Here is a 25,360-nt window from a genome sequence, read left to right as displayed (position 1 = left end):
TCACAGAGATCTGCCTGCCTCTGGCTACCAATGTGCTACCACCGCCGGAGTCATTCATTATTCTTAACGTAGAGTGAGGGAGAGAGCAGAAATAGACAATTATGGAGAAATATAGCCCTGGAGTCCATAAATAAAATTCAGAACTAGTTTTCTAGACAACTACAAACATTTTAGACATGAACGGTATATGCATGAACGCACATGAAGCAACTCTGCAGTACAAGGAGGAAGAGCGACATAAAGCATAGAACAGAACACCCAGAACACTGGACTCTACAGAACTGAAGGGCCCACCCTCCTTACTTGGACTTCCTCTCCTCGTGGTTGTCTCTGGGGTTCCTGTCCTCTCGGACATCCTCGCGCTTCTCCCTTCGGTCATCACGTCCTTTGTCTTTATCTTCCCACTCTCTTTGCCGCTCTCGTTCTTTTTCTCTTTCTCTGGCCCTTTCTCGCTCCCGCTCCCGCTCTCTCTCACGCTCCCGTTCTCTCTCACGCTCCCTTTCCCGTTCTCTCTCCCTCTCCCTCTCTTCTCGCTCTCGCTCCCTTTCTTTTTCTCTCTCCCGCTCACGTTCCCTCTCTCTTTCTCGCTCTCGATCATGGTCACGTTCTCTCTGATCTCTCTCTCGTTCTCGCTCCCTCTCCCTCTCTTTCTCTCTCTCCCGCTCTCTAGCTCTCTCTCTCTCTAGTTCTCTTTCTCTTTCCTTTTCTCGCTCCCGATCTCGTTCCCGCTCTCTCTCCCGCTCCCTTTCTCGCTCTCGATCCCTGTCTCTGTCTCTAATCCTTTCATCTCTTCTCTCATCCACTCTGTCTATTCTTCGTTCCTCTCTTCTTTCATCACGCTCAAGCTCCTCACTCCTTCCCTGATGTCGAATAGGTGAGCTTGGTCTTTGATCTACAATAAAAATCAAGTTTGTCAGTGATAGGTTTGTCAGGTAAACTATAGGTAAGTCTTAAATTTCATCTGAGTACAGAGCATCAGGTGACAGTAGCAACAAATTATACATCAAGTACTGCACTTTGAAATTAACCATGTGAACCTTTAAAAACTATTTTCTTAAAGATGACGTTCAACTGCCCTCTAGCTACCCTGCTTTCTGCTTCCCACCAAGCCCCACCCTGGACTGATCCATCCTTGATTTTACTCTGCATGCTCACTACCCTGTCTGCAGCCCACTACTTTAATCCCGCTTTCTACCATCTCTATGCTTCACCTCTTATCTTCTCTGTACCCCCAGCAGGATCTGAGAACATTGATGGCAAAGGATAGGGGCAGCAGGAGGTGTAGAACATAGAAGCTGAAGGAAAAAAAATTTCCCTTGTAAGTCACACCTCTAATTTCAGTCCCAAATATATACACACTAAAGCACAGCTATAACGTGAGAAAATAAACAAACCAATGTTTAAAACTTGTGGCTGCAATATTAACTTCTAATAAGTTAGAATTAGGGGTACTGATGTCCAAAAACCTTTGTCAGGTTATCTGATAAATCTACAAAATTCCACATTATGCACTTAAAATAACTGACTCATTGCCTCTTAAGTATTTCCCTCCTCCAATCTTCACGCAACTCCCACAAACAGAGAAAATGGACACATGCTGCTCAATAGGAAACTAGTTTGTGATAAAATATGTGCACTGGGGCATGGCACAGGCTCTTCTCTAGAGACAGCCAGTTTACCAGCAACCACAGAGATGTGATCTAGGCCACTGCACTCCAGGAGACTACTTTCAAGATATATAATAATGTCTACTGGTTGGTTATCACTAAATCATGCTACAGTAGACTCAACAGGCTGGCAACAAGAATGTCTATTAAGTAGATAATTTTAGAATATTTCTAGGTTCAGTATAGTGACCTGAATTTGCCTTATCCCTAATGAAAACAAGACAAAATTTGTCTACATTTTCTCCTTGAGAGTTTATAGGTCCTTTTCAAAAGTTCATAGAATTTTAAAGTTCAAACAAATTGAAATCCTACTTAGTCTTTACTGTTCCTTCTTTAAAAACTTAGGAACTATGGTGTGGAAGTGATTCTGACAACTTTGCCAGTCAATCAGAAGTATTAGAACCACAGTCTGTTTTTCTCCTTTTTACTTTTGCTGAAATCCATTACAACTTTAAATAGACCTATTGTATCATAACTTTTTCCCAGCACATCTATAGTTAGGGGGAATTTCTGATTCTGTAAGTATAACCAAAATCACCATTATGAAATAACCTGATAAAACAAAACAAAACAAAACAAAACAAAAAAAAAAAAACAAAACAATATGGCAATTTCCCAGCGGTTCCTATCAGTGACCTCTGGTGCAATAGCACCAGAAACTAAGTCCAGTCACTTTAATGGCAGATGAAACGTTTATGATCCCAACCAAAACTTCCCATCTTAAAGGAAAATACAAAAGACCTGTAAATGCCATAGTCACATGCCAAACTGTCTTTCTTCTGATCTCTCCCAATAATGTATTCTTCAAAGCTGTGCTTTCTTCATGCAGGCCCCAGTCCCGTTTATAGAAGTACATTGATTGCATTCTAACACTTCTTTCCGTTCCAGCCTCTCTGATACAGTTGTTTTATTAATGCAGAACATTTTCAGCTCTGTCAGATGATGACATCATGAACAGTCTAAGTGGTCTGTATCTTTGCCTTCAGCTCTCAGGCTAAATGCATAATATGTTTCTCATAAAAACTCGGATCCACATGCTTAAAAGCAGTTACTTGTAGACAGTGAAAAGTAATTAAATCTGATGACCTAGAGGTTGTTTACAGCCTGTACTTTTGTCCCTCTTTAGTCTTTTCCTCCAACTGCTTTGCACTAATTACAGGAGACCACACTCCAGCCTCAGAACCTAATGCTTGCTACTTGGGAGCAGATGAGTCTCTCAGGCCTGTATGTCTGCCATCAAACCATCTACGCTTTCCCACCATTTCTTCCAGCAAGCTGACACATTCTCTGGGCTAATGCAGGCAATACCTCTTTACTTAAGAAGCTTTCTTGATATTTCACAAAACTGTCACTTTGCCTAACAGAACTTTACAGAGTCCTGGCAATCACTCCATCTCAGCTATCTGTATTGTGCTTAGATTGTGGAAGTGAGAAAAAGGTCCATCCCTAGCCTCTCTCCATCTCCTCCTTGCTCACTGTACTATAGCCACACCAATCTCCCCCCCCCCCCCCCCCCGCCCCCCCGGTTCACCATACTATGGCCACACCAGTTTTCTTTCATACTCTGGGACATGGTAGAATACCTCCCATCTCAGCAATTTGTACCTACTCTTTATTCCCAAAAGAATATGTTTATCATCTTGCAAAGCTGCTGCTTCTTTCGCCTTTACACCTCTGCATAAATATCTTTTCTTGATGTTTAATAGAACTATAAAGTAGATGGTATCATAGCGACTCTGTTCTGCATCTAATCCTTATGTACTTCCCAGTAATCTGGCTACAAAATTGATTAAAAGATCATTTAGTAGATTATCAGGAAACTTGTACTTGAGATGTACAAAAGAAATAGCTATAGCAAGTGCGGATTCTCAGGACAGAATGTAAGCATCATGTTTTTCTGGGTAATCCTCACCATATTTTCCCTCTCTTTATCAATTTCCCCCTCTCCCTTCCTTCCATTCTTTCTTATTTTCTTAGCTGATCTCTGACACTCTGTAAAATTACTGACAACAGGTAATTATTGAGTAGCCAGGACCTTCAGCTGCAAGGGTTTAACTGGTAAAGGCACACAAAAATCCACAATCTTTAGAGAGCTGCCTACCGCATGCAATAGGGTAACCTCAGCTCTTCAGATCTGTTTATTAGATGCTGGTAGCTACTGACATAATCCTGCACTCCACAAAGATTATGTGAATACCTTCAAATATGTTAACAAGTATAGATCCTAACCTATATTTCATGGTAAAAAAAATGACTTGATACAACTTAAAAAACCATTTTTCCCCAGCTGTTGAGCACGAAAGGATACAACACTGTTTGACAAACCTCGCTCTCTGTTGTCCCGACGGTCTCTTTCTCCATGCCTTCTCTCAAAGGAAGAGTCCCTTGCTTGATCTCGAGTGTCTCTCTCAGGGTATCTGTCTCTTTCAGGATAGCTACTTCGAGTTTCCCAGCTGTCGTGGTAGTTGCTGCTACTACTGTGGCTATCCATTTGGGAACCTCTTGTTCCTCGACTTCCTAAATAAAGGATGTTCAAATATATTTAACAGAGCCACTTTAACCAACAAGTTTATCAGTCGTAATCTTTCCTCAAAACAGTATAAAGTTGTAACTTTTTTTGTATTCTAAAACGTTATAGACACTGTTAAGCAAAATAAAGTTATATGGACTATATAGAAAACTGTAGAACCCAAGCTCTCTAAGGACTGATGACACCACAGTAACATAAGACACAGTTTGTGTGTCTATAAGGAAGTCACCTGATGGGAACATAAAGCTACAAAGACTGACTTAAACTAATTCCTCAAACAGTAAAACAAAAAATAAAAGCTATTTCTTCATATTTAATACAGCTACAACATGAAAAACTAAAAAACGGGATATATACTATTACTTTAATTGTACGTTTATTGTGATGACATTCCAATATAGATCCAAGGTAATTTGACAACATGAAGGGTTATGAGAAGCAGGCATGGTTGGAAAAATCCTAAACAAGCTTATAATCTCAACAGGAAAAACAAGAGATTAAAGCCAGCCGAGGCTACAATGAGACCCAAGTCTCAAAACCCAACAAAGTAAAATATGAGAAAAATAAATTATGTTCATTGTTCATAGTAACAAAACTCCTAACAGTCACCAAACTAAAAGGTACTTGAATGTCACTCTCAGTGGTGACGGATTAAATAACGGTAAATCTACCATTCAATCCCACTTGGCCAGAAAAGAACGACAATAAATTGTATGTACCCCAAGAAGATTGTGCTAAGTGAAAACAGCCAGTGCCAACAAGATTCATACAGCATGGCTCCATTAATGAAACATTTCATGAAACAACTGAGTCCAAGATGGGGAAGAAATGGGTAGGGTTACAAGGAGCAACACCCAGGAATCTTTCAACAGTATCATCAGCCTGGTTAGGGGAAGGCAATATGACTCCTCACATGATAGGACGCACACGCACAGACAGACACACATATGCACATAGGCTTGTGGCCTTGTTAATTTCCTGTTTTGATACTGTGTTAAGATGTTAACATTGGCAAACCAGTGCACAGAAGGTTTCATCTCATTATAATATCCTATGAAACCTTCAGAACAGTTTTTAAAATTTTTTAAATGCATAAAATCTTAATGGGAAAAGGTATAAATTAATATGCTAAATATAATTCAATAGTTTTTCATGAAATTGCAAAGTTTTCTAATATTTACATGAAAAAAGTAAAGGATAAAGAAAAGCCTAGAGGCTAGGTATAGTACTACATGTCTATACTTCCAATGCTGGAAAACAGGGGCCAAGATGATCTCAAGTTCAACACCAGTCTAGGCGTCACACAAAGACCAAAACAAACAAATAGAAAATTTCCTAAAGCAATAGCCAAGACAACTATAAAGCAGTTGAAAGACCTTCACATTTAAATGTGAGTCTCTTGTAACCCCACAGGGCCAGAGCAGCAACCAGTGAGAGGCATAAGAGATGTGAGTGTGCAGTGCCTGGGAAGAGGTTAAAGAAAGGGATGAGGACAGAGGTCAAACTAATTAAATCTCAGCAGCCTGGACACAGTCAAAGATACCTCACAGTTATTTGGATTAAGAAAAATATGTGATAGTTTGAAGCAAGTATAAATACTGAAGAATACATAAATCAATTATTTTTTACATCAATTTTGAAAATACATCAGTTTAACTCTACTTGAATAATCATTTGATCACGTACACACCATTTTATTAGAAATTACTTTCTTGTGATTCTCTTGCACTTGTAGCAATTTTCATTGAACTCTACATTAATCAGTACAGCGGGCATGACTTACCCAACTCAAGTTTACAATTCCAAAATGCAATTCAACTGATTTGTATATTCTCATTAAACACCAACAATAAATGTAATATATTTAGAAAAGAAACTTTAGATATTTAATGCTTTCTATATACATATACAAGGTACAATTCATTAGTATGCCAAAAACCTTACCCTTTTCAGGCAGCTCTGGACCTCTACCCCTACTTCTGCCCATCCGGTCATTTCTGATTTCACTTCGAGACTCGCTTCTAGAGTCATTCCTTAGCTCAACTCGAGAACTCTCTTCTCTCAGGTGGTTTCTGCCATAACTGCGCGTTTCTTCCTGGTACACATCCTCCTTCCGATGACCATCACGAGCATCACGCACATCACGAACATCGCGGACATCCCGGGCGTCGCGGACATCCCTGGCATCGCGAACATCCCGGGAATCTCGAACATCTCGGGTATCCCGAGCATCCCGAACATCTCGAGTGTCCCGCACATCCCGAGCGTCCCGCACATCCCGAGCGTCCCGAGCATCTCGTTCCCTGTAGTCATGGACATCCCGAGCAGATCGAGAATCTCTGAGGTCACGGCTCTCCTTGGTATCTCTGCTATAATCCCTCATCTCTCTGGAGTCGCGGATGTCTCTGGAGTCTCTCAGTTCCCTGCGGTCTCTAGTGTCTCTCCGGTCCCGGCTGTCTCGCAGTTCTCTGTCATCCCTGTGGTCGTGTTCAGACTCTCGCTCTTCTCTGGTATCCTTTTCTCTATCCCTTTTGCCTCGAGTTTCTGTAAGACAGTTTTGGAAACAACTCTAACTCTGTTTACAGTTGCAGGGAACTAGATATATTTCACATAGAGTTCTTGAAATTTTATTGAAAAAAATTCATGTTTTAAACAGAAGAAGAGAGAATAAGAATAAAACAAATTAAACCCGGTATGGTGGCACCCACCTGTAATCTTGGTTCTGGGAGGAAAAGACAGGACGATCCCTGGGGCTGTCTAGCCTACTTTGTAAGAGAGGGGTCTCAGCACAAGGTGGAGGGTAAGTAATAAGAGGAAGATAACTAACAGATGCACACTCTGGCCTCCACATGCACACATGTACACCCAACTGCACATGTATGTGCACACACATGAACATGTACACATGTGGATCACACAGAGAGATGAGAGCTATTACTGTGCACAGCATCTCGGCCTGAACTGGGAGAGCAGACCCAGCCTTAACTTCACTGTCAGGGATCCAGAAAGGAAAACTCATCTTACTGGCTTCTGGGGAATCAAGGACTCACATGGGAAGAGCTCTACTTCTGGGCCATACTCCCAACCACTACTCACTTCTTCATTATGATCTACACCTGGAAATCCATGCGTCAACTGCACTGACCTGGGAGTTTACCCTGGCCTCTCTCCTTTATCAAACTTTCCTAGTGCTTTCAAACTTGGATCAATATTTTTCTGCTTTTCTTTCACCTTCCTTGGGTTGTCTGTCTGTCTGTCTGTTCTGTGGTGCTAGGGACTGAAACTTGTAGTCACACAAACGTTAGGCAAGTGCTCTGCCACTGAGCCAAGTACCCAGCTCATTTTTCTTCTTGTTTTTTTTTTTTTTTTTTTTTTATGAAACAATAAGTGATACTTTAACACTCAGACAGCCAAAACTACTCATTAAAATATCTTAGAGGGTGGCACCAGTTTACATACCTCTAAGTGCCCTGCCCACTTGTGCACACATACTATTTTACATTTCTCTACATTTAAGCATTTGCTAGTGCTGTAGTCTGCATGTTACAGAAGATTCAACACAACACAGTCCTCTTCTAGTCCTTATGTAATGAGAAATACAGATGTGCAATTTTTATTAAAGTCAAGAACGATTTGAAAAACAAAACCCACAAATATGGAGTATACCTTCCCTCCTTTCATGACGCCGATCATGTGATTGTGAAGTCCGCTCATGATCATGCCTCCCTTTCTCTCGCATTGGAGAGCGATGTCTTGGAGGACTTTGCTTTCTCTGAGGAGAAGATAAACAATGCGTTGGATAAGGAGAGGCAGAGCGTCGTAAAGATGGAGTTAAAGTCCGCTGGTAGGATGGGGAAGGAGTTCTTTTCCGACGAGGAGAAGGAGAATGTCTCTGAATAGATGATCCTGACTGTGAGGATGAAGAATGATGTCTAGAAGACAGAGGAGAATGGTGCTGTCCTGGAGAGGAGGACCTATGAGTAAAAATAACAAGAAACTCACTCAAGAGTTTTCAATTCCAGCCAAGAAAGAATTTTAAAAATACGATGGGATATAATGTTAAAACTGGAAGTACAGGTAATAACTCAGGACACATTTTAATTCACAATGCTCTCAAAGGGCATTGCCTTTTAAAGATACAACTAATCGACAAGTCAAGTGCAAATGAGCTCTAGAAGAGATCTTGGAGATGAACCTGCAACTGCCACTTTACTGAACCAGCACAATCCCTAACTACATCCTAAATATGTGTCCTCATACCCACAAGTGCAACAGACAGAGACCATTACAGAAGCCCACAGCCAATCAAAATGCAGTTGTGGAGCCCAGGACCAACTGCTACATCCAAACATAGCTCTTGCACTTAAAGCTCAGGGATCACTGCAGAGGAGGGAGTGGAAAGATTCTGAGAGTCAGAGGACCAGGCAGTTTATTGTAAGCTTATGTCTCCTAAAAATGTCAGAAGCTACACCTATAAAGTCTCACCAACTTGACTGCCTATACATGAGCTGAACAAGGATGACATCAAGAGACATGCTAACATGGGTGGGGGGCTGAGCTCATGAGGCCTCAACCCCAGACAAAGAACTACAAGCAACTAACAAATACCTGAAGCAGGAGAAATAGTCTTCCCTAAGGAAAGCACACCAACTGGTCACCTAATACCAGATAGTCAGCCCTAAAAAATATAGATATAAGTAACATTATACAGACCAAGAACACTGTAGTTAGGAACACGAACACACACCCCAAAGAAAAAGAGGCCATGGATTTGGAAGTAAGCTGGGGAAAGTACATGGGAGGACTTGAAGGGAGGGAAGGGAAGGGGGAAATAATGTATTTATATTATAATCCTTCAAATAAATATTAAAAAATGAAAAATGACTGCCACAGAACTGCAATTCCGAGTTACAGTTAAAATTGGTTTACGTGGTGCTCTTGATGCTTGGGCTTAGGTTCTGGTAACATGGCTAAATGTACCAAGAAGGTTAGAATCATTGGGAAATATAGGACTGGCTATGGTGCCTCCCTCCAGAAAATGGTTAAGAAAACTGAAGTTAGCCAGCACACCAAGTATACTTGCTCCTTCTGTGGCAAGACCAAGAAGAAGAGATGAGCTGTGGCACCCAGCATTTCATTCATGCATGAAAACATGACTGCCTGAGCCTAGACCTACAACATCACTTCTGTCACAGTCAAGTTTGCCATCCAAAGACTAAAGGAATGGAAAGACCAGCAGAAGTGCTATCATTTAGGGCATGTCTATCCTGCAATAAACTGTTTAATTTACATTCAAAAAGGTGATTCAAAGATTTCACATTTTTGTCATAAAAGTTGTTCACTTGCTTGGTTAGGGTTACTCTAAGATATTTTAAATTATATTCTGCTATACTCATAGAACACCTAGCCCAATTGTCAGCAGAGGGATGCCATCCAGTAACTGATGGGAGCAGATGTAGAGACCCAAAACCAAATACTAAGCACAGCCAGGGGGAAGCTCCCCATGCAAAATATGGGGAGGAAGGATTGTAGGAACCAGAGAGTCAAGGATACCATGAGAACACAGCACACACTAAGTAGGACTTATTGGGGTTCACAGAGACTGAAGTGACAAACACCAACCCTGTATAAACTTTCCTCTGCATATACCTTATGACTGTGCATTTTTTTGTTCCGGTGGGAATCCCAACAGTGGGAGTGGGGGAGGCTCTGACTCTTTCATCTGTGCATGGGACCCTTTTCCTCCTGCTGGGTTTCCTTGTCTAGCCTTGATATGTCTAGGCTTTGTGATTAATCTTACTGTAACTTGTTATGCTGTGTTTGGTTCATATCCCTGAGAGGTCTGCTCTTTTCTTCTTTTTGTTTAAAGGGGAAACAGTAAAGGCCTGGATTGGGACGTGAAAGGAGGTTGGGGAGAGGCTAAGAGGAGTAGAGGAAGGGAAAAGGAGTAGAGGTAGGGACATGATGTATGAAATAAAAATAAATATAAAAATATTTAAAAAGAAAAAATAATTTAAGAGTATCTATAATATTTTTTGATGGCTGGCTCAAAGAACATACACACAAAAATTCCAGCAATTAATAACATATCATGCAGCCCATTTCTATTAGATCTTGGCTTTATCATCAACTATATTTTTTCTTATATAGCCTTTTAATTTTCAGAAAAATGTTGATTTTAAGATTCTCACATTTTTCTCTTTGATAATACTGTAACAGTCAATGACCAGCAGGCATAGCAGCCCATGCCTAATCCTAGCACTTGGGAGGCAGAAACAGATGTGCATCTCTGTGAGTTCTAGGCCAGCCTTGTCTATAGCGAGTCCCAGAACAGTCAGAGCTATATAAGAAAGATCCTCCCTCTTCCTTGACCCTCTTAAAAAAAAAAAAAATTAGCAAACAGCAACCAATGATTGCAGATCAATACAGGAAGTAGCAACTATGGCTGAAGCCTGACTGGACCCTGATTCTCACATGCACTGCTTATATTCTGGTAGAAAAATGGAGCATGGAGCATATATGTATGTATGTATGTATGTATGTATGTATGTATGTATGTATGTATAAATAGATATGTATAAATATATGTATATATGTATATATATACATATATATGCATTATATATATATATATATATATATATATATAAAATGCGTATTTTGCAGCTGAAAAAATGTTAGAGAAAAAGTAACTTGTTTAGTATCATCTATGGAAGAAGTCAAGTAAAAAGTCTGTCCTGTTTGTGTAACTTCAAAATTTTGATTACACTAAAATTCAAAAGGAAAAGACTAGCCTCTCTCTTGAGAAGCCCGAGTGATGGAAAGTGAGTGTTGTATCCTTTCCTGTGCCTCCTCTTTAGCTCCCATATTAAAATCTATATTAAAATCCTTCTTTGGAGAGGAGATGCACGAGGAGGCCAGAACAAGATACTGAGCAACTTCCTCTGTCAATCCCTGTCTTATGGCCTTGAGAAAGGTTCTCACTGACCTAGGAGATCACTGTATCAGGTAGGCTGGCTGACCAGTGAGCTCTCAGGATCCCACCACAATGGTGGTTACAGACATGTACTGCCATGACTAGCTTTTTGTTGGTACTTGAGAATTGACCTCAGGTTCTCATACTTGCAGACCAAAGCTCTTACCCACCAAGTCATCTCCCTATTTCCCTAAAATCTTTATCAATTCCAACTGTTAGAGAGAGAGAGAGAGAGAGAGAGAAAGAGAGAGAGAGAGAGAGAGAGGGAAAGAGACCAAGGACACTATAAAGGATTATACTTTTCAAGGGAAGCATTAATCTGAAAAGTGATCAGGGATGCATCTGACTCTCATAAAATTTGTGTTTCACAAATCTCATAAACCAGGAAGATAATGAATACAGATAAAAAATTCTTCAATGAGGTACTTACAAAGTAATTTACACATGTTAAAGGTACACGTATTATGACCACATAGATTTATTTCTAAAATCCAAGAATGGTTAAACAATTTTGAAAAATGACTAATGCAGTACACTGCATTAACTAAAGAAAGAAAATGATCACTCAGGAATATTAATACACAAAAACATGCAACAGAATTCAACACCATTTACTAATCCTCAGTAGAGATGAGCATGGTAGCACATGCGTTTAAGCCAAACCTGTGAGTTTAAGGTCACCCTAGCCTAAATAGCAAGTTCCAAACCAACTGGAACTATATAGTGATGCCCTGCCTAAAATAATGATGAGGAAGATCAATAAGCCATTTATGAAAAGCTCACAGTTAATATATCACTCAACAGAGAAAGAGTAAAGTTTTCCCTATAAGACAGGAATAAACATGAGTGCCCTTTTTATCCAACATAGTATGTTGAATAAAATTTTAGCCAGAGCAATTAGGCCGGAAAAATAAAAATAAAAATGCGAAAGAAAAAACAGTAAAAATATTTGTAGATGATATAGTATCTTGTATGTAGGAAAACGTGATTCTACAAAAAAAAAAAAAAAAAAAGAAAAGAAAAAAGAAAAGGAAAAAAGAAATTTAAGAAAGAAAAAAGAAAAACCCTTTTAGAATAAATGAGTTCAGTAAAGATGTAGGAAAAAAAAAAATAAAACATCAGCTATATTTCTACATACTACAATGAACAAATCTAAAAAGAAAATTAAGGAAACGTATTACAATGTATCCAAAATAATATACTTAGGAATAAATCTAAGCAAGGTGGCAAAAGCTGCTAAAAGAAACAAGTAGGAGTCAGGTGTGCTAATGGATTCTAGACCTATAAAGCTGCTTGTACTAATGAAAGCAATCTACCACCAAAGCCTATCAGAATTCCAATACATTTTTTATTTTTACAAGAGAAAAATTTTATCTTAAAATTCATATAGAAAAACATAGGACAGTTCACATAGCCAAAATAACTTTTAAAAAGATTGAAGTTAGAGGTTTCACTTTCAGAAATCAAAATATAGTACACATATTTTTTAAAAAGCACGATACTGACATATTTACAGTGACCTTCCTAATGAATTTGAGTGTTATCTCGTGTACATATGCTTCCACATGGGAGCACATACAGAACCATGCACTTGAATGGTTGAGTGCTCAGAAGTAATCCCATAAACCTATGCTCAAATGACCTTCCTCAAAGATGGCAGAATCAATTAAAGGGGAAAACAGTCACTTCAACAAATGTGATGCCAACTAAATCTCCACATGGCCTGGCAAATGCACACAACAAGATAATATAACCCTCAAATGAAAACAGCGGAAAAGTTTGTGTACTGGACTTGTTAGTGATTTCCCAAAGAAATATTTATAGGCCTGTGGTTATACAGTACTATTTAAAAACAACCTAAAGGTGAAAGTAAACCAAATGCTCTCCATGGAAGAATGAATAAGCAAAGTATGACTTGTGCCATATGAAATACTACTCATCCTTATGAAGAGATTTCTGCTACATGTACAATATGAATGAGACATTATACTAAACGAAGTATTATCCAGATAAACATTATCCAGAGACATTATACTAAACGAAGTATTCCATGATTGCATGATTCTACTTATGAGGAATCTGAACTCATTAAATTCACAGAAACACAATCAGAATTATGTGTGGGAGGATACAATGTAATGAATACAGTTTCAAATGTGTAGAATGACATTCTGGAGATCTGTCTCACACTGCCATCCATACATGCAACACTACACATCTAATACAGTTATCATTTTCAATTTTCACTTATAGTAAATAAACTAAAATAATTTGAAGTTAAATAATGTATAACTCATAAGTCACTGTGGGAACCATTAAATGTAATATACATTTAAAAACAACAATAATTTTAAAAAGCCATGTACCTATGGCCCACAGCTTCTGCAGCGTCATGAGTCTTGACTTTACAATTCTACTTACCTTGGCTTATCTCTTTTTTCTCTTTGCCTTTCAAATTCCCGTCCTCTGTCCTTTCCATCTCTTGGTTTTTCTTCTATCCTGTCTTTCACTTTATACTTTTCTTTGTATTTTTTCCCCAGAATGATGTCTTCTAGTATAGGAGGAGGTGGACTGGGAGTCCGTGGCCCTTTCTTTTTACTTTGGTTGCTTTTTGAATTCCTGAAGGTACACAAAGCTATAGTTAAAAATCTCAGTATTTCTTGAACCCTACCTGGATAATTCTAAAGGAGTTTTTAAAAAGCAGTAACAATTCTTTTCAATTATTTGCCCTCTTACTATGTTGTATACTAATAACCAATATTCAGGGGGAAAACCAAGAATTAAAAAATTTATTTACTGTTTGCTTTTTAAAACAATGCTTGTTAGGTCTCTATCATTCTAAAGAGTAGTTTCTAAGAGAAGTTAGTGACAGTGGAAGAGTTTCAGGGAAAAGCTTTGTTTTGTTTTGTTTTTAAAGCTTATGTACAAAAGTAGGTGAAAAGGGTTAAACATCACTAGCTGCGGTGATGGATGCCTGTATCAGCCCTTGGGTGGCTGAGGAAAGACTGCTATGAATTCAAGGCCAGCCGGTGCTTCAAGAATACTAGGTTAGTCATTATCACAGAGCAAGACCCTGTCTTAAAGCACTCTTTGTAGAAGACACCAAATACAAAAGAAAAAATTACTATACCAGCATAACTATTATAAAGATCTTTAACATACTTCAATACTTCTGTCTGTTCCTTTGAATATCTTGTCAATTAAAACTAGACATCCATGTACAAAAAACAAAGCTGAACTTTTATCTTGTATCACATACAGAAACTAATTCAAACTGGATTAAAGACAGAAAACATACAACCCCAAATTTAAAATTCTTAGAAGAAAACATGAAGGAGAATAAACTTGGCAAAGATTTCTTGGCCGCAAACCTGTGGTGCAGAAAAGAAACAGACAAATGGGACTACAGAAAGCAACCTCAAGCACAGGGAAGAAGTGATATTTGTAAATCATTCAGAGGTTGCTGGAGTCCAGCCCCAGGTGAGGTCAGGCCCTGAAGAAGAGTGGATACAAGAGCAGCAATAGAGGAAGGAGTCAAGCACAGGGGATTTTTACATCCTGACTGGCTGGCAGTCTGGGTGCTTTTTTATTTATACAGAATTTGGTAGGCAGGAATAGAAGCATGTTGTTCCAAAACATAGATTTTTGTTCTTGGACACACATTTTAACTTCTGCTTGGTCATAAGTTTAGTTATCATGGAGAAACCATGATAGAACAGAATTATTTTCCTCATCAATGCCACAACCCAACTTTTTAACAATACTGCAGTTTCAAGGGCATATTTTGCCAAACCATGGCACCCTGTTCCCAGGCTGGAGCTCTTGCAGTTTCGAAGGCACTAGACAGAAAAAATATCCAAGCTAGCCCAGGCCTATTGTCATTTCCCAAGCAGTGTACTATAAGCTCTTAGTAGAGTGCTAGTTGTCATTAGGCCCAAGAAAAGTCTTCAGGCCAAAACTGATGCAGTTATTATTTAATTTCTGAAATAAGACATCATTTATATTTTATAGAACTGTACAATTTATTTTTATGTCTAATCTTGGTATTTTTTTATCCCTGGGTTATATGACACCATAGTGACCTCATATAAATAAACTTTTTCTAAGAAAGGGAGGTCTTAATATTCTTTTATCATTTATTCACACCACTCTTTGTCCATCTGTAGTAGGAAGAAGTTTTTAATTAGATCTGCTGCCAACTTCTCTAGCCCACCAATAAGGAAGGGATAAGGAAGACTTTCAAGAAGGCCCAGATAGGGTATCTTCCTAAAAGTGGGAAGGGTAGTATGGTTAAGACGTTCCTGGGAAAGTACATAAATGATTCAGAAAAAAAAAAAAAAAAAAAAAAAATTCCATCAATCCAATATCCCCAAGTTGGATAAATAACAAAAGATCCAGGCCAAGAGTGCAGACTGTACCACAGCGATTGCATCACTAGGCTCAGCTTTGCTGGACCTTTGTCAAACAGCTGTGCTGGCTTTATGATTTTTGCTGTTCCTATTAGATATGGCTGTACCAAGAGGTGGTCAGAAATGTTTTTACTGTTACTACAAATCAATATCCCAGCCATATATACACCAGCATCTTTCACAGTGTTTCACTGGAATGAACAGATAAAATGCAGGCATTTGTCTACAACAAAAGGCAACTTAGAAAATCACATTATTAAAAAAAAACCTCACCCTGTGAGCCTGTCTAAAATAGATGCTCAAAACTTTTTAATCAAGTTCACAGTCACAAGTTTTGATCATAATGAAGAAGGTACAATTAGTTACATTATCTAAAAATGGCTTCCCCAATACTGTTACTAAACATTTTTCTAAATCTTTGAATCTCATTTAAGAAATCATTTCCAACTCTGAGATCACACAGATGGCCTCCTAAAAATATGGAATTTTGTCTTTCATGGTTAAATATTCAATATCTTGATAAGTGGTATTGAGGTACAAACTATCATTTAGTACTTTAAAATAGTTTTATGTGGCTTTAATCCCTTACATATTTAAACCTGGCCGACTTGGCCTTGTAACTGGCACAAAAGCTTAATTGAACTGCATTTCCACATTAACACTCTTTTCCCTAAAAGCTAGTCAGTGATCTCTATTTCAGAGTATTTAGTGCTTTAGATAAGAAAGACAAAGGAGACTCAAAACAATTGTTTCTCTATTCAGGTGATCTAGCTTTTCTGTCTCAATACTTGTAAGACATTATCCCTTGAAATTTATTTATTTTTACAAAGCCCAGGACTTGAATCTTTTTCAACACCTGCCAGCAATCAATGAACTGTTCAACATAAATCATTCTTCTGCATGGCCCACATCTGTGTCTCTTGGTCTCTCAAGTCAAATTCCTGTCATTCCCATCTTTCTATACCATTCCCATCCTTCTGCCAGAAACTCAAACTTGTCTTAAAGCTGAATATTTTTCTTTTAAGTCATAACCATTTTACTAATTTCGTATTTTAACAATCTCAGTGTACATGAAAAATCTTTTCTTCCAAAAACTGTCTTCACACAGATCTTTTTCAATTTCAAATCAAACCTGTCAAAGCAATATTCTTATGAATATGCTACTTGTATGAATCTAGTATCTAAATTTAGTCCTGTTTTCTGTGTGGACAGTTTTGAATATCCATCTACTCTCAGTATTCAGTGTCATCTTAGGACTTTAAGGAGCCACTAGTTTTCATACTTCTGGTGCAGTTTTCATTGCAGCTTATTTCATATGACCTTGAGTTCTGTAATCTCAAAATTCACTGGATATGTAATTATAATGGATAGCATAGTCCTCAGAATTCCTACTAATATTTTTCAAAGATTAAAAGCATAAAAACATTTGATTCATGGTTAGCCTTCAGAAAATGGAGCTCTCTTGGCCCATATCCCTCTGTTTTAGAGTAGAGAGCAACAGCCACTTAAACAAGTTAAGAGATTCCTAAATCTGATGACTGACTCTTTGCATCCTTGCCTTCTACCAACAACCATGGTAGCCAAAAACCTCAATACATTATTTATGAAATTACAGAAGCCATTTATGTACAAAATGGTAATAAATGTCTCTATTTCTAAACATTTGCTCACTTTCAAGATAATCATGACAATACTTATCATCTGTGATAAGATTTTTAAAGATAAAACATGAAGCCATTCTTGAAAAAAACAAAAACGTACTTCTACATTGCTCCATATAATAGAGGTGAGCTGGATGTTCAATAATCTTTCTGGCCCAGTGCTGAACCACACTTTAGAATTCATTCTCTGAAACTGACTAAAGGATTTCCATCCAGGCTACTGTACACCACTGAGTTAAAATATCCAGTTATTTTCCTTATGCATTCCATTCTCTCAATTTCTTGAAAGTCCAAGAAAATTTCAACATGGTCAGAGGGTGCATTAGTACCCACATGTGCGGAGGCTCGAGAACAGTCTCATGTGTCATCCCTGTGAAAGCTGCCCAACTCCAGTATTTCACAGGACCATTCCTGTTTCTGTCTCCACAGTCAGGAATTACAAGTGCACACCACCATGCCTGTTTGTTTATGTGGGCTTTGGGGATCAAGCTCAGGTCTCCACACTTACAGGCTAGCGCGTTAGTGACTGAGCCATCTCCCCCGCACAGAAACACCTATACTGATTCTATATGCATGAGAAACTGCTGCTGTGTTAAATTACTAATATCTTGGGATCTAGCTATTATCATAACCATAGATGTCTTAAAGAACTTATTAAAATAAGGGCAACACCAATATATATGTGTATGTGGGGGGGGGTGTATTTGTGTATAAAATAACTACAGAAGAGGTCATGAATTCAAGAGGTGGTAGGAGACCATAGGAGGAGTTGGAGAGAGGAGAAGAAGAAATGGTACAAATAGAGTGCACTCATGTATGAAACTCTCAAATTTAAAAAAGCAAAAAAGTTCAAATTTCTTCATATCACCTTTAAAAACACAGAGTCGAGAAAAAAAATTCTATTATATTGTATTGTTTTCCAAATCAGTAAGATCTTTTACTATTTTAAAGTCTATTGGTTATCTTTTAGCAACACTAAATCAATACACTTCCTACTCATGGCACTAAAGCCCACTGTTTAGGTTTACCATTTTTACATCATTCTGTAACTATTTTGAACAACTTTAAACACATTTCATATTTCTTTTTGTAAAAATATCTATACAGAAAACTTTGAATTAAAAAGCAAATAGTCAAAACAGTACATTTATTGCAAATCACATTGTAATACACATCTCTTGATATTATCATACTATATCTTAGAATGAATATCAAAGAAAGTAAGTCATCTTTCAAAGAAAAGCATGACTTAATTTGACAGTAATTACATCTTTTCCAAAGAGTCTGTTTATCTGTCTTCAGTTGATTCACTGGCATTGGTTGAAATAGCCTATTCAATTGTTAACAGAAATTCCAACTGAGTTTCACAAATCTCCCAACAATTTATAGTATGATTCAGCAATGAAATTATAGTAGGTTGCCTTCAGGCTACAGCTGTAGCTCACTGATACAGTGATTGCCTAACACATTCGGTGCCCTCATTAACTAGCAGCAGCACGCACATACGCACACACACTATCTGAGAGGCTCAAGACACTGTGATGCTACACAAAGGCTAACAAGGTAAATCAACAGGTAAAAGTACTTGCTGCAGGAGCCAGATGAGCTGCGGTTGACCCTGGGGGCCCATGTGATGGAAGGACCAAATGACTATCAGAAGTCAAAAGCTGTCCTCTGACCTCCACATATGATATGCCGTGGTATGCTCATACTCACCATCCCGTACACAATAAATATTAAAAATAAACACTATACTTGCACGAGGTGTGTTAGTACACATCCATGTGATCCCCACACTTGGAAAGGAGGGATAAGACCTGGTATCAGTTCAAGAAAGCTTTAAAGAGATGAGCCTAAGCTACATCAGACTGTCTCAAATTAAAAAAGAAAAAGTGCTGTTTTACAGGACCTTCACTCAATAGTTTAAAGGTACATCTTAAGGTCAGCAACATATTGGAATATAGGAAATAGAGCAATTAAATCACTGTGATAAAATTTAAATCAATAAACCAAAGGATGAGCTAATAATAAATAGTAAAAGATTATACTTAAAACAGATTAAAATTAACCCTTTATATCTAAATAGTTATTAAAAACTCAATGAAGAGAATACATTTCAAAGAATGCATAAACAGAAAGTAAGAAAACAAAGGCTGATTGGGTGATATGATTTGTTGGACAAATGGATGTACTGAGGACAAGCTATATAGTTAGGCAAGTTAGGCAAGAAGAGCAAGTCAGGATAGCGGACACCAATCTAAGTGTCAGCCTCTTTCACACCCCTTCAGAAACCACTCAGGCCCAGGAACAAAGAGAGGACTCAGGAGCACTTGTTGGAGGAGCTGTGGGAAGATGGAAAAATGAACCATCAAGATTCTAATTTTCAAGTTTTGATGTAAAGGTTCTAAAACATACATGCCACGCCTGAGATAGAAGGCAGACAGCAATTAGGATGAAGAGAAATCTATACAAATTCTGACAGGGGAAAAATAGGGAAACCTAACAGGAAATTTAGAATTTAAGCTAAAGCCTGCAGGACTAAATATAGAAGTAGGCACACAGGACATTAAATAAAAATATTGACAAGACAGAAAAGGTCAAACCATAAATGTCATTCTTAAAAGAATGAGTTTCATTTTGAGAAGAAAAAAACAGCTTTTCAACAGCATAAAAATTAAATGGAATTGTTCATTTTAGATTCCTCTTACAGCATCTATAAGGAGGATGGGCTGAGGTGTGGGTGAGTGAAAATATGCACGCTTGTTCAGAGGTGGGCACACTACAAAGGCAAACACTGCACCTGGGGTTTAAAACCAAGCTTTATTGTGAATTCAGCTACAGAAGACTTACCAAATAATCTATCAACATTACAGTAAGTTTTTAGTTAAAAAAATAAAAATAAAAATTAGTATATGTACTTTAATTCAAACATATATAACAGAGGGATATTTAAATGTCTCCTGTCTTGTTCCTTATGCTCCTTAATGTAATTATATTTCATTATTCTTAGTTATTGTTATTTCTTTAGCTGATGACTATAATTCTAATCAATACATATACTGCTGGGTACAGACTTTAAAGCATCTAATAACTTGACATGTAAACAAAGAAATAAGTAGAATACTTCCTGTATATATTTATCATACTTAAAAACTAAAAAGCAATATATTGGACAACAGAAAGATAAATATGTAGTATACACAGTAAAAGTTAAAACATGTTAAAAAAAAAAAGCTACCTGAACAAAGAAATGTATTGCAGAATATATTTATGTTCCAATTCAATGTATAAAAATAGTATTGACTTTGTAAAAATGATACACATTGTCTAAAGTATTAAAAAAAATAAGCATACATATTACACAAAATCCAAGAGTTAGAAAACTCTCGTGTGTGGATGTGATGCAGATGCTCACGGCCTCTGTTTAACTCTAGGAAGGAAAGGTGAGTCTATGGTACCAGAGTCACTTTCTATCATCAAGTTCAGCAGTGCTGTTGCTGAGATAACCCTACTGACCTCTGCTGGTCCAACAGTGGAGAAGCCACCACCGCAGCCTTCCGCTCTTTCTTGCCAGCTGAAGATGTCTTAGGGCTGGACTTTCGCTTTGGTGATTTACTGGACTTTCTCAGAGAGGGTGATGGAGACAACTTTGCTCTAACCACTTCTGGGGAAACCTGTCAAAGTAATTTGGTAAGCCAATTCAGGAACTCATGAGGAAAAAAATAGTTACTGGGAAATAAAAACTGAGTAAAACTTAAAAGCCAGAGCAGTCCCATCATTGCTCCACAACCCACACTTTCAACTTACATTAGTTAAATGGCCCAAACACATGCAGATACCAAGAAAGCACTTTAAACTTTTTCAAAATTTCCTAGGAAAATCAGAAATTATTTCCAAATGAATTCCACTTCCATACCTTAGAAAAGTGGACAGGGCAATCTAGAAATATCATGGGCCTGACATGTATAGAACCCATTTCATATCAGGCAATGGGAGTGTCAATTTGGTTTAACAGCAAAAACATTTTAACTTAAAAGTCATGTAAAGATTTAAATGATTAATCTTTTATGGTGTAGCTGATATGTGGGGAGCTATCAATTTATCACTGTCCTAGTATGAGCTAAGATACAGCATGGAGCTGATTTCTGTGACCAATATCCATGTCTATTTAATATATGTTCACTTCAATACACATACCTCCTTTTGAATGATAATTTCTTCTCTCTTATCCATGTTTTCTTGTTCCAACTTCATTAATTCTCTCTGTATTTTCTGACGTTTCATTTCCAGTGATAACTCATGAACATAATCATAATTAATATCTCCATTGTCAGAGTCTTTAAAATACAATTCCATTATTTGTTAAACATAATTATGTACAGAGACTTAGATTTTCCAGCTAATATCCATAGAAATTTCAACAATGTATTCTTTCATTAGAATAATATTCTGTGAAGAACTGAATTCCTTCTGAAAATCTAATATTAAGGTTTCTATATTTTCTGACAGTGACTTAGGGTTATCACATACTTGGGTTTTGTTACAAGAGATTTCTAATAGCTACAGTTCAAGCTGGGATAAGTACTGATGGAGCATTTGGATTGCCTATGGCCACACCTCTGGAAAAAAATAGTTAAAAAGCAAAACAAAAGTCACAATTAAAGCACTCAACTATACAATGAGGACACCAAAGCCGTCCATAGTTCACACAGGGTAAGAGACCTACAGCCTTGCCGTATACTCTTTTCTAAGGTCCCTTAAGCCAGCAGGCATTTGGAACATTAATTCTCCAAATCTGTCCTTTTTATTGAGACAAATGATTTGTATCTAGAAGGAAAGTTAACTAATTTTAACACCAATGAATGTTAATTGTAAGATGTTTGAGCATTTTCATTTCAATTGACTTAAATTATCAGATCAGAATGAACCACTCATTCAATAGATCTGATGTTATCTTTCATGTCCAGTTGTTTCTGATGAAAAGAATGAGTGGAATGTAAGTGTGTTTTTGTTGTTGTTGTTGTTGTTTTGTAGGTGTGGTAGGGAGATAGAAAGAAAGATGGGGAGTCACACAAAGATCTTTTCTTGCAGGGCACAGGTATTCTAAGTAGCTACTGGCACTCAACCCCTCACCCAAGAAACCTGGAAGAAGGGATCCATTGACCTCCATGCTAACCCTTGACCGTACTTGGCTTGGCCACTGCCAATGTTCTTTCACTACACCTGTAGCGCTTTAGACCATTTGTCACACAGAGGTTAATAATAAAATGAACTTAAAAAAAAATCACTAAACCTAATCCCACCTGATTACTTTTTTTTTAGTTTCTTGAGACAGGGTTCCTCTACAAAGCCCTGGCTGTCTTGAAACTCACTCTGTAGACCTTGAACCCACAGAGATACGCCTGCCTCTGCCTCCTTAGTGCTGGGATTAAAGGTGCATGCCACCACCGCCCAGACCATTTGATTACGTTAAATAGAAGAAAATGGATAAGATTGCTGCACACAGTTCAAATGCATTACAATGCCAACTGTCCATTCTAGCTTGGGGTAGGGCCAGTAACTGTATGTTCATTACCTGAGTATGGAGTATGATTTCTCGGAATTGGAAAAATGCATGACGACCATGGTATATTTAATAGCAGAAAAAGTTAAACTATATAACAAAAAAATAGATGCCAGTAAAGAAAGGCTAACATTATTTAACTAGGTTCTTATTAAGTAATGGAAGAGCAGATAAAAGACATGAACAAAGCAGTTCATAGAAACAAAAAGAAAAAGCCGTAAACGATATAACATGCCTTCTAACAGAGTTGTAAAGCATTTTTGATTGCAGCATTGTTTGGTACAGTTGTAGGTGAGATCTAGTGTTAGAACAGAAGTCGGTACATCTATCCTATAAAGTAATTTACTAGTATGGGTACAAGTCTTAAGAACATTTATATACTCTAATAAAGCAAAACAGGTCTTAAAGAATATAAATAAGGACTGAGAACTAAATATTTTGAGAATTTTTTTTTTTACACAATCTCACTTAAAGTCTTTTTGTTTGTTTTTGTTTCGAAACAGGGTTTCTCTGTGTAGCCTTGGGTGTCTTGGACTTGCTTTGGAGACCAGGCTGGCCTCAAACTCACAGAGATCTATCTGCCTCTGCCTTCCAGAGTGCTGGGATTACAGGTGTGCATCACCAGGCCTGGCTTTACTTAAAGTCTCAAGTAAATATGAGTACAAAGAGAAATACGAAGTTCCCTTTATTCTCCTCAATGGCCACCCTCACAGCATCGGCAATGCAAAGAGCAGCTTAGTGCTGCAGACGTGAAACTCTCATTTTAAGCGATGGAACTGCTAGGCATACTGGCTCGCACCTTTCATACCAGCACTGGGAAGGCTGAGGTGCAAAGGTTATTAGTTTGAAGGCAGGTTGAACTACACAAGGAGATCCTGTATCAAAACAAAGAAATGAACAAAACCCCTAACTACAAACACTGCCATATACACAAGCTCTCCATGTCATACACATAGCTCAACTATCTGCATTTTAGCATCTGTAAAGCATTTCACAAGCTAAGTACACACAGCTCACGTGGCCAGCCTTGCTGTTATACACACATGGTTACATGGCAACTGCCTTGATTCAGGAGTGCAAGTATTTCTCTATGAACTTTCTCAAACTAGTTTGCCAGAATCAAAATATAATTTCTGTTTTTACTATGGCCAAACTGAACTCAAACAACTTTACCAATGGAAACTAGCACTTACAAACATTAGTATTTTCATTTCTATGATACTGATGGGTAGACAATTCTTTGTTCGTGTGAGCCTTTCTCTGCAGTAGAGTTGAACACTTACTAGCCATTTTTAGTTCTTAGGCATTACCTATTTAGAATGTCATGAGTTTTTTAACAGAAGTATCTTCTTAAATATCTGTGACAGTTCATGTTTATATGGTATCTCTACTAATGCTGACATATGGCAAGTTTTTTCTTCTGGTGTAAGTAACTTCTACCTTTAATTTCTTCAGTTAGTTATAAAACCATTTTTAACTTTTATGTATTCAAATCTTTGTGGCTTTGGGGTTTTATACTTTATTTTAGAATGAATCTGCCTACAAAATTACCAAAGTACTTTCATGCATTTTCTTCTCTTGTAATGATTAAAAAAAAAAAAAAAAAAAGTGGTTCTACATGATGAACAAATAAGGGAAGAATCAGGAAAGAAGAGAAAAACCAACAATCATGGGGAAGACAACATGGCAGTAGGCAGTAGGTGTGGCACGGCACTGGAGCAGTAGCTGAAAGTTTACATTCTTATTCATAGGCAAGAAGGACAGACAGACAGACATTAGGAATGGCATGGGCTTTTGAAACTTCAAAGCCCAGTGACACAGTACTTCCTCCAACAAAGCCACACTTGCTAATTCTCAAATAGTTCCACCAACTGGGGACCAAGTATTCAAATATATGAGCCTATATTCAACACCCTGCCCCTTATACATACAAGAAAAACCAAAGGTTTAGAAGGGAGCATATAATAATAAATGCACTAAATTGATGAGAACGAAGAAAGCCAGGTTTCAAATTCAATGGGATACACTGAATTTATAGAGTAAGAGAAAGACCTCTTACACAGAATAGAAGAGAAATAAATCCTTCAATATATTAACCCATTAGTCAACTACAACAGGATTCTGAAGCAACATGAAGATCACAGTTGAAAGGTATCTCAAAACCCACAAGAGGCTAAGTGAATAATTAAAATTCTATTAGCTATGCAAGGATTTTCAAACTCACCATCTCTGTTCGTTTCCCACTCTACATTTTCTTCTTCACTTTCTGGAGTTCTCTCCTTAACAATTTTTATGTCTTCCTTGTCTCTATGTCTCCCTCTTGAAGATTCTTTCTAAAAAGTACATATATATACACATTCTGGTTAGCATATGTTTAAGACATTATGAGGTCATTATTGAGTACACAGTATGTCCACTTCATTCAGCTTTGTTTCTGGGGGAGGAAGATTTGAAATGTCATTCACCTGCAAGTTCTAGTACAGCTACATGGAAGTATTTATTTACTAAAGAACAGTAATACGGTAAATGTAAGAAGTAGCTCAGATATTTTAAA

At 37.7% G+C, this 25,360-nt stretch overlaps 1 protein-coding gene and 1 pseudogene across 2 annotated transcripts; one reads left to right on the top strand and one right to left on the bottom strand.

Moving 5' to 3' along the window:
* Nucleotides 1-303: 303 nt before the first annotated feature.
* Nucleotides 304-25,139, bottom strand: LOC129683202 (zinc finger CCCH domain-containing protein 13; the record flags this gene model as incomplete). 2 transcript variants are annotated; one of them, XM_055615836.1, is given in 9 exon segments in its annotated part: nucleotides 304-892; nucleotides 1,212-1,295; nucleotides 3,993-4,184; nucleotides 6,142-6,741; nucleotides 7,864-8,171; nucleotides 13,595-13,792; nucleotides 20,760-20,917; nucleotides 21,441-21,580; nucleotides 25,031-25,139. In XM_055615836.1, coding segments are annotated over 9 exon segments (2,378 nt in total), but the record flags the coding sequence as incomplete, so codon positions are not given.
* LOC129683201 (60S ribosomal protein L37a-like) lies at nucleotides 9,164-10,098 on the top strand (annotated as a pseudogene).
* Nucleotides 25,140-25,360: the final 221 nt, after the last annotated feature.

This window comes from Psammomys obesus, unplaced genomic scaffold, assembly GCF_907164565.1.
Source record: "Psammomys obesus unplaced genomic scaffold, mPsaObe1.curated_primary_1811, whole genome shotgun sequence".
Lineage (NCBI taxonomy): Eukaryota > Metazoa > Chordata > Mammalia > Rodentia > Muridae > Psammomys > Psammomys obesus.
The sequence above is the reverse complement of the archived record's forward strand: the minus strand, read 5'-3'. Positions and strand labels throughout refer to the sequence as shown.